At 62.6% G+C, this 8,728-nt stretch overlaps 2 protein-coding genes across 3 annotated transcripts; one reads left to right on the forward strand and one right to left on the reverse strand.

The window, feature by feature from the left end:
• Positions 1-464: 464 nt before the first annotated feature.
• BOLA2B (bolA family member 2B) lies at positions 465-1,327 on the forward strand. Of its 2 annotated transcripts, none has more exons than XM_006733941.3 (3): positions 465-712; positions 802-899; positions 1,185-1,327. In XM_006733941.3, the coding sequence occupies exons 1-3, from the start codon at positions 650-652 to the stop codon at positions 1,282-1,284; spliced, it is 261 nt and encodes an 86-aa protein (XP_006734004.1). In that variant the 5' UTR covers positions 465-649; the 3' UTR covers positions 1,285-1,327. The 2 variants fall into 2 exon arrangements, with proteins under 2 accessions (XP_006734004.1, XP_030884683.1); XM_031028823.2 differs by having other exon boundaries at positions 840-899.
• Positions 1,328-3,376: 2,049 nt separating this feature from the next.
• On the reverse strand, positions 3,377-7,329 carry CORO1A (coronin 1A). The gene is made up of 10 exons (XM_006733943.3): positions 7,101-7,329; positions 5,816-5,938; positions 5,591-5,720; positions 5,304-5,488; positions 5,028-5,147; positions 4,709-4,813; positions 4,446-4,591; positions 4,272-4,329; positions 3,944-4,159; positions 3,377-3,603 (listed from the first exon to the last, which is right to left on the reverse strand). The coding sequence occupies exons 1-10, from the start codon at positions 7,296-7,298 to the stop codon at positions 3,499-3,501; spliced, it is 1,386 nt and encodes a 461-aa protein (XP_006734006.1). The 5' UTR covers positions 7,299-7,329; the 3' UTR covers positions 3,377-3,498.
• Positions 7,330-8,728: the final 1,399 nt, after the last annotated feature.

Consider the following 8,728-nt stretch of genomic DNA (forward strand, 5'->3'; position numbering starts at 1 on the left):
CTCTTACCAGGGCCCGCGTCCGCTGGTCCGCCAGGCCCCGCCTTTTTTGCGGCCCCCGTTGTGCTGCTGGACCCGACGAGCAGGGTTGACGGTGAACCCCACGTAGACGCGACCCCGGTGCCGAGGGTTCAGGCAGTAGAGCAGGTAGACGCCGAAGAAGCGCCCGGGCCTCGCCGCGTCCCCCGCAGGGCCCATCGGGACTTGTGGGTTGATTGCTGCGACCTGTGACCTCAGGGAGGGCTGAGTTGCCAGGGCCGCAAGATGCTTGTCTCGGAAAAAGCGTTTGGGGGCGATCCCGAGGTACCCTAGAGGCCGCAGCAAATGCAGGTTCGCGCACCCTCTCCTGGCTGGAGTAGGGTGTCCAAACCGGCCCACAGAACCCAGGCTGCGATGCAGGCGGCGGAGACCTATTAGCGCCCGAATCCGTCCTTGAGCAGATTTTGATTGGCTGGCCGATGGTAAGCGCGGAAACCCAGGACAGTTGGAAAGCTGGGCTTGCGTGAGGGCGGAAGTGCCGGGTTTACGGACGCCTTAGGGCGGAAGTAGAGGCCTCAGCGGAAGTGGCGTCAGTAAGGGCGGAAGCAGTGTGGCTGGGGTCGGAGCTGGGGTTCCATCCCGGCTGGGCTGCCGCCCCTTCTGGGCCGCCGCAATGGAACTCAGCGCCGAGTACCTCCGGGAGAAGCTGCAGCGGGACTTGGAGGCAGAGCATGTGGTGCGTTGAGCGGCCTGGATTCTCCCAGCGAGGGGGAAAGCGCGCCTGAGGGGCGGATTTCACACTCTCCCCACCGTTCTGCCCCGTAGGAAGTCGAGGACACGACTCCCAACCGTTGCGCGTCCAGCTTCCGAGTCCTGGTGGTGTCGGCCAAGTTCGAGGGGAAGCCACTGCTTCAGAGACACCGGTGAGGCCTCGGGAATACCTCGCTCGGCACGATCCCAGCGCTGGGACCCCAACCCAGGCCACTCCCCAAAACCTAACTCCCTCACCCCCGCCGGTGGGGCCCTACACCGTGAACCACGGCCCCAAGGATCCCGCCTTCGTGGCCCCTGTATTGAGACTTAGGCCCTCTGCCTCTTTGGTTCCCAAGTCCCGGGACACAACTTGGGGAGTCTCCTGGGTCACCCTACCTTCGGAGGCCGCAACTCAGGCCCCGGCCTTCCATTTCCTAACCCCATCTCTCCCCCAGGCTGGTGAACACGTGCCTAGCGGAAGAGCTTCTGCACATTCATGCCTTTGAGCAGAAAACCCTGACCCCAGAGCAGTGGGCCCGTGAGCGGCAGAAATAAGAGACCAAGGCCTGCACAGCCATTAAATTATGAATCAGGGCCAGCTTCTGTGTCAAGTGTGTTGTGTGTGGGAGGGATGCTGAGCTTGAGTCGAGAGCCTGGTTTCTCTCTGCCCTGCCACTCTGCATTGTCTTACCTTGGACAAGTCCTTCACACACAGGCCTCCGTGTCTCTGCTTATAAAATGAAAGTTTTATCCTTAAAGCTTCTTCCAGGGCAGGCAGCACTGATCTTCTCCGTAATTCTTGGTCGAACCCTGGGAACACTGCTGCTATTCATTGGCCGTTACCAGGAGGTCCTGCCCTCTGCCGGTTTTCAAGATGCACAGATGGAAAAGTACCCAGGGTTTCAGGGAACTGGCCAATTTAACAGACTTCCCCCACTCCTCAACATCACCCTAATGCCAGAGGCGTAATAGAGGATCCCACACTTCCCTGCAGGTTAGCCAGCCCCTCAGGGTCTCAGGGGAGGCGATACCCCGGCAGGGACGCCGCGGCACCTGGAATGCTGCTGTTGTCTGGTTCACTGGAGAAGATCCAGTGGCCCGTTGGCCCAGGGCTTCATGTGGCCACAGTTGCCCCTGGGGAGACCATGAGGGTTTCAGGAATGGAGCTGCAGGCAGGAGATAGGGGTAGGGTTAAAGCAGGAAAATAAGGCCACCTGGGCCATAAAATTGGGGCACATGATACCTGTAGTATCAATGTTAAAAGGTGCCAGGATTGGTAAGGCCTGGCCCAGATGCGGTCCCTGGGACCCAGGAGGGTAGCAGGTGACCCAGATGGGGCCAGGGCTCTTTGGGGGTGAAGGATTGCCATCTTCAACCATCCCCCCACTCTGCTCCCCTTTTCAGGGCCAGTTTCTTGGCCCCTAAATAACCATCCCACCTCCTACCTCCCTCTTGTTCCTGTCAGAGGGAGAATGGGCTAGTGAAGCTGGAAGTCATGGTGATGACAGATTAACCCTTCTGGGTTCCTGGGATCCTTTCCTGAACTTTCCTCGGTTCCCTCGGGCCAGGAGGAGAGCCAGTGACTGAGTGTACTCAAGTACGACTTCACTAGGAGGCCACGTCACCACCGCTGTGCAGGAGAGGCTCAGGGAAGGAATGTTGCTTTAAGAGGCCCACATTCCAGATTTTCTGCTTCTCTCTTTATCACACCCCTGACTGGATCCACCCACTGCGTTCACAGAGCTGCGATGCTATCCCTCCCCATTTTATAGAGCACCTGAGGCCTGGAGAGAAGTGACTGGCCCAGGGTCACATGGCTTGCGTAGAGATTGAGACTCACATGGGCCGACAGGGACGTCCATGCAGCTGCCTCTCTAAGCAGATGTTTTTCCCCCATGTGCGGAAGCCAGGGGTGGTGAATGAGGCACTTAGTCCTTGCTGTGGTCCCTGTGTGGTATGAGGTGAGCTCTGCTGTGGCCAGGACACCCATCCCGCCAACCCAGCCCTAGCCCCACAGAGTTGGGCATCAGACACCCACATCTAAGCCCCCACTTGACAGAGCCTGACTGGGCTCTTCTGTCTGGGGAGGGTCCCAGAGTGAGGGACTGAGAGGCAGCAACACGGCAGGAAGACTGGGAACTAGAAGGGGGGACGGCTCATGACTCAAGGTCTGCCTCCCGCGGGCCCCTCTCATGCTCTGTGCTTCATGTCCTTGCCTGTAAACCAGGGTTCGGTTCTAAGCTTTGGCCTCACAAAAGATCCCCTGATTTTGCTCCCTTGGGCTTGCAACTTGAAACGTGTCCCGTAAGGGCCGCCTTCGTGTTACGTGAGTTCTGTCTCCACCAGCAACAGTGACAGCAGAGTCGCATGCAGCGACCTGTTGTTGACCAGGAAAGGCAAATTCTGAGTCATCGGGAATTTTTGAGGCCCCAGGCAAGGGCCTTGCATAGCTCAGACCCTGCCAGCTCAACCAACACGAGCATGGGGCGGCTCCCCCCGACTGCGGCCTGTCCTTGTGGCCTGGGGTGCCCGGAGGTGTCCCCCCGACTCCTGCTGTGGGCCAATCTCATCAAGGCAACCGAGGGGGCAGCTCGAGGGCAGGTCAGTTCAACAGACCCAGCATCCAGGTGGCCATCGGAGTCAGAGGTACCAGAAAATAAAGCCATTTTATTATTATTTTTTATCTGCCATCGTGGCCTGAGGAGAAGGGTGCGAATGGCGGGAGGGAGGGAGGTGAGGCTGTGACCCCAGCCGAGGCCCGAAGGTCCTCTACTTGGCCTGGACTGTCTCCTCCAGCCTATCCAGGCGCTGCTGTAGCTCCCGCACCGTGGCCTGGAGCTTCCTCATCTCCTCCTCCAGCCGGGACACGGCGTCCTGGGGGGTCCAGTGCTGCATTAGTCCCAGCTCCATCCTGGGCTCCCCTCACCCGGGCCTCCCCGCTCCGCCCTGCCAAGAGCTCCGGGGCTGGCCCTTCTGTCTCTCAGCTGCTGCCCAGACAGCTGCAGGCCAAGAAACCTGAAACCTGCTTTCTGAAGCCTCGGGATTACTCGCTCGTGGCCCCCAGAGGGTCGCTCCCCCTGCAGAGGATCCCCGACGTGAGTGTAGGATGGCCCAAACACCAGCCTCCTTCCGGTGGGACAAGGACCACATCAGTAGCAGCCCCCGCCCTACGCGTCCTCCCGTCCTGACTGCCAGATTCCCATCCACTTCTCACCGAGTTGGGGGTCCCACTGGCCTCCGGTGCTGTCTTCCTGCGCCCGGTGTCCAGGCCCCGGTTGACTCTCAGCTCGCGGCTCTTTGGAGGCACGTAGCCGTCCTTGAGGGAAATGAGGAGGGGCCCGGCGTCCCGGCCCCCCAGCCACTCCTCGGCCGTGAGGGCGGCATCGGGCCCTGCAGTGGGTGGGTAAAGGTCCTCCTGGAACAGGTCCGACTGTGGGCAAGGCCAAGGCTGGTTAAGAGAGTGCTCGGGCCACACCACCACCCTGCAACTGTGCAAGGCCAGTGCCTGGCCCGGGGCCCTGGAAGGGACATGGGAGCATCACCTTTCTAGGCACTGTCATGGCAATGGGCTCACACCTCCGCTCGTGCAGCTTGTAGAATCTGTGGAAATAAGAAGGTGAGCAACGCCCGTGGCATGGTTGGGCTGGAAGCGAAGGTCCGCCTGGGGTCAGCGCTGCCCAGGGAGCATGCTCAGGTCAGGGTCAGGGGGCAGTCACCTGGCAATCTCACACTTGTTCACCTCCAGGCCACGTTTGGGCATGTAGCCCACGCCCCGCTGGGACTCCTTGGAACTGAACATGGAGAGATAGTGCAGGAAGGGGGCCTCGGAAGTGATCTCGAAGTACCGGATAGAGCTGTCACCCTGCAGGCGGTGGGTGCAAATGCAGGGATCAGCACCACACAGTCCTGCAGCCGGGTCCTCTCCAAGCCCTCCCCCCGCCCCACCTCCCGCCCGCGAGCCCCTGCCCGACTGGGACACCTTGCCACAGAGGTAGACTATGTTGGTGTCGGGGTCGAAGAAGGGCAGCAGGACGCCACTGCTGGTGTCCAGTTCCTGCAGGGACAGCGGCTCCTCCAGGTGCTTCTGCAGGGATTGGGGAGACAGGGAACAATGAGCTGGGCCAAGTCGGGCCTGGCAAGAGCCTACTGGGCGGGGACTCGGGGAGGGCCCTCACAGAACAGCCAGTGGAGACCCCCATCCCATAGAGGGTAAACTGAGGCCTGTGGCTCTCTATGATCAGGCAAGTGGCAGGGCAGGGACTAAGAGCCCATCTCTGCTCCCCCTACCCGGCACTCACCGTGTCCCACAGCGCCACCTGCCGCTCACTCATGCGGCTGAAGCCTGTGGTCAGGATCTTTCCATCAGATACAAAGACTGCGCGCACAGGCCGGGTCCCCTCATGGGGACGGTCCTTCTCCTGGAAGGAAAGGGAGGTGGCCAGTCAGGTACCCACACACACATCCTAAGCACCAGACTCCAGCCGAGGGCGACGGGTAGCATCCAGGGACCCGGCTGATGGTGCGTGGGAGGGCAAAGTTCCTAGGGTCAAGGGTCATGATTCGGGGCCACTCACAGCGATGATGGTGCCTTTGCGGGGCTCGATGATGCGCACGCGCTTGTCCCGGCAGGAGGTGCAGATGAGGGCGCCGTCTCGGCTCCAGTCCACGCTGTAGATTGTGTCCGGGTGCACGTCGGAGCCGAGCGTCAACACGGCCGCCCCAGTGCCCACGTCCCACACCAGGATCACGTTGTCACAACCTGGGTGATAGCCCCAGTGTTAGAAGCCCTGAGCCCCCCTCCCTTGCTGTCTGGCGACCGGCCTACCCCTCTCCCCTCTCCTCCCACCCCTCCCCCAGGCACCTGCACTGAGCAGCACGTTCTGGGCCGTGGGGTGCCACACCACAATGCCCACGCGCTTGGTGTGGCCCTCCAGGGTGACGACGGGCTCCCGCAGGGGCAGCGTCAGGCCCCCGTCAGGGATCTCCCACACCTGCAGAGAAGGGGCCAGTGAGACTTGGGGGCTCCCCACGGCAGACCCATTGCTGGAGCTCCCCCGGCCCTCGTGCCCCCTCCCCTGCCACTCACCATGACTGTGCAGTCCTCAGAGCCACTGGCAATGACATGATCATTGTGCGGGCACCAGGCGATGTCCAGCACGGGGGCTGTGTGGCCACAGACCGTGGGCACGTTCTTGTCCACACGTCCAGTCTAGGGGGCACAGCAGGGCCTCTGAGGGAGGGACTTTTGCTCTCCCAACCTGATCCAGCTCCCCCCACACCCCTTCAGCGAGGCACAGAGAGGAAGGCAGCGGGGTCCCTGCAAGGTGGAGCCGGGGGCCTAGGGCGGGAGAGTTTGGCCCTCTGCTCCAGACCCAGAAGTGTCTGGGCATCTCGGAAGGACTGGCCACAGGTAATGCAGGACGGGGCTGCGGGGCTGGGTACCCTGGTCCTGCCTCACTGGCAGACCCGGACCAAAGCCATGACATCTCTGCCCCCACCCCCTTCTCACCAATGCCCAGGGGCCGGCACTCCCACCCCAGCTTCCCCAACGGAGGCTTTCCTGGGGATGAGAGGCCAAGGCCCTGGGCAGGAGAGGTTGCATTCAGGTTAGGGTTCCCCAGGGAAGTGTGGGGATGGGCAGGGGTGCTTCCAACAGGATAGGGACCAGGGAAGTCTGTCCTAACTGGCCCCAGGCAAGAGCAGAGGTTTGGAAATGGTCGCTTCCGGGGACAGCTGCTGCCGCAGGGCTTCCTGTGTGAAGAGCAAGCCCAGCTCTCGCCCCACAACCACTTCCTCTTCTCTTGGCTTCCATCGGCCCTTTTAAGGTAACAACTTAGGGCCCATCTCCCCTTCCTGTCTCACCCCCCAAGAACACAGGAGTGTGCTGGGGGTGGGGGTCAGCAGAGCGGAAGGGGGGGTGCGAGCAGGAGCAGAGGGGAGGCAGGTCAGGGGGAGGGGAGAGGGCCTCTTACATCCTCCCTGCCTGCAGCCGGGGGCTGGGGGGGGCCTCTCTGGGGCTGAGATGGGGGGGGCCCAGGCCCAGAGCCCCTCCCACCCTGAGAGCACTGCTGGGTCTGCCCGGACCCCATGGAGCCTTCTCTGTGCTCCGGAGGGGATGAGGCCCCGGGTCTGCTGGACTCGCTGTGTGACCTTTCTGGTGTCACCTAAGCTTCAGTTTCCACGAGACCACTGCACGTAGGAGCTGGAGGAGGCGGAAGGCTCATGTGGCCCAGCTCAGTTTTACAGCTGACAGCGCTGCAGCCCAAGAAGGCTTGGTGACAGTCACCTAATCAGGACCCCCGCGGGGCCACTGGAGGACCAGAGGCCCCCTCAACTGGAAGACCGCTGCCCCAAGGGCTCTAGGGGCTCACCTTGCCCAGGGGCAGCACCAGGAAGGCCCCTCCCCCACTGGCCTCGCAGATCAGGGCCACGAACTTGGGGTTGACAGCACAGAAGCCACTGTCCCAGGTGGTCTGTGAGACGCGCACGTCCTCATAGCACTGGTCGGCCTTGGCTGGCTGTCCAAACACGTGGCGGAACTTGCTGGAGCGGACCACCTGCCGGCTCATCCTGGGGGGACACGTGGATTTGAGGGCTTTTCTCCCTTCGGTCGACTCTGACCTTAGAGTGTCCCCCGTGTCCCCCAGGACACCCCCTCAGCTGGTGTTAAAGGTCTCAGCTAACTTCCCCAGTACCAGCTCCCTGGGCTCCCTGGGCTCCCTGCCCCCTCATCTGGAACTGCCATCCTGTGTCCCTCTTGCTCGCCCTCCTCACCGCTTCTCACTCCTGGCCAACCCGCAAGGCCCACCTTCGCTGCCCACTCTGGGCCTCGCGTCGGTACCCTCAGCCTCTAGGGCAGAGCCCGGTGTGGGGTAGCACCAAGACCCATCTGTCGACTGCTGCCAGGCTCGGCCCCTCCTCTCCAATGGCTCACACTCCCACCCTCTGGGGGCCTCAGTGGTGACAGCCTGGAGGGTGGGTTCGCTCAGGCACAGCAACCACACTTCACATCCCTCACACCCACATGGGGAGCGTCCTGAAGGCAGGGGCCCTCCCTCACCTTCTGCACAGGGCTGGGCATCCAGAGGGAAGCAGCATGTGGGCCTGCCCAGGAGGCAGGTCTCTGGGCTCCAGAAACAGGCAGATGGCTTGGGTCCCACTCTCTCCTCCCCACACCTCTGCCTCTCGAGTCTGCCTAAGCAGGTGCCCTTAAGTGCCATCTCCACCCGCTCTGGAACTATGCCCGGGAGGGGAGAGGCAGCGCTGACTTCTCTGGGGTCCCCGAGGATGGTTTCCCCCATCTGGCTGGGTGGAGAGCGATTGAAACTGCGGGGATTGCCTCCGGCTCCCCAGGCCCCATCCTGACACCCAAGTGCATCCCCTTCCTGCGCCGTGTAGGGGCCATGCGGCCCGCTCAGAGGGCACCCTCCCAGGCCTCTACCCCACCTCTCCAGCTTCGCCCCTTAGACTACCTTTGGCCCTGGTCCTTCTCGCTGTCCCCCCAACCCCCCCACCCCCACCCCGCCCCAGCCTGCCCTGTGAGGCTTCAGGAGGCTCCGGGTCCACCTGCCCAGAAAGCAGGTGAGGAGCAGGTGGAGAAGCAGTCCAGGGGCAGGGGGATCAGTCCCAAGTGAGAAAGCTGGGCCTGGGGCGAGGGGAGCCCCAAAGCCGAGGTTGGGGGACCGGAAGCCATCGCCCCACCCTGCCTCCTCCCCCACCGCAGGTACCAGGCTCAGAAACCGCGGAAAGAGGAACTTGGTCTTTTCTTGTTTTGCTCTCAACCCCTTCCTGTCTCCAAGCTCAGGGCAGCTGCTCGGCTCACCCCACCCTGGCCCCCCTCCCACCCCCACCCCGACGCCCATTCTGGCGCGAGCCAGGCCCCCGGCTCCCCCACCTCCATCTTGGCTGCGGTGGTCCCTCACCCTGGCCTGTGCACAGCGCCCCGGGACACGCAGATGGACCCTCCCACGCACACCCCCACCCCCCGGGCGAGTCCCCT

This window comes from Leptonychotes weddellii, chromosome 5 (genome assembly GCF_054177405.1).
Source record: "Leptonychotes weddellii isolate Sample4059 chromosome 5, ASM5417740v2, whole genome shotgun sequence".
Classification (NCBI taxonomy): Eukaryota; Metazoa; Chordata; class Mammalia; order Carnivora; family Phocidae; genus Leptonychotes; species Leptonychotes weddellii.

What these genes read in the sequence shown, in the direction of transcription:
- BOLA2B (XM_006733941.3), top strand. Translation starts at nt 650, where the DNA reads ATGGAACTCAGCGCCGAGTACCTCCGGGAGAAGCTGCAGCGGGACTTG. An exon ending in ACTTGGAGGCAGAGCATGTG is followed by an intron (nt 713 to 801) that starts GTGCGTTGAGCG and finishes TCTGCCCCGTAG; the next exon opens with GAAGTCGAGGACACGACTCC. An exon ending in CCACTGCTTCAGAGACACCG is followed by an intron (nt 900 to 1,184) that starts GTGAGGCCTCGG and finishes TCTCTCCCCCAG; the next exon opens with GCTGGTGAACACGTGCCTAG.
- CORO1A (XM_006733943.3), bottom strand. Translation starts at nt 7,298, where the DNA reads ATGAGCCGGCAGGTGGTCCGCTCCAGCAAGTTCCGCCACGTGTTTGGA. An exon ending in TGGTGCTGCCCCTGGGCAAG is followed by an intron (nt 5,939 to 7,100) that starts GTGAGCCCCTAG and finishes TGTGCCCCCTAG; the next exon opens with ACTGGACGTGTGGACAAGAA. An exon ending in AGGTGGCGCTGTGGGACACG is followed by an intron (nt 4,814 to 5,027) that starts GTGAGTGCCGGG and finishes CAATCCCTGCAG; the next exon opens with AAGCACCTGGAGGAGCCGCT.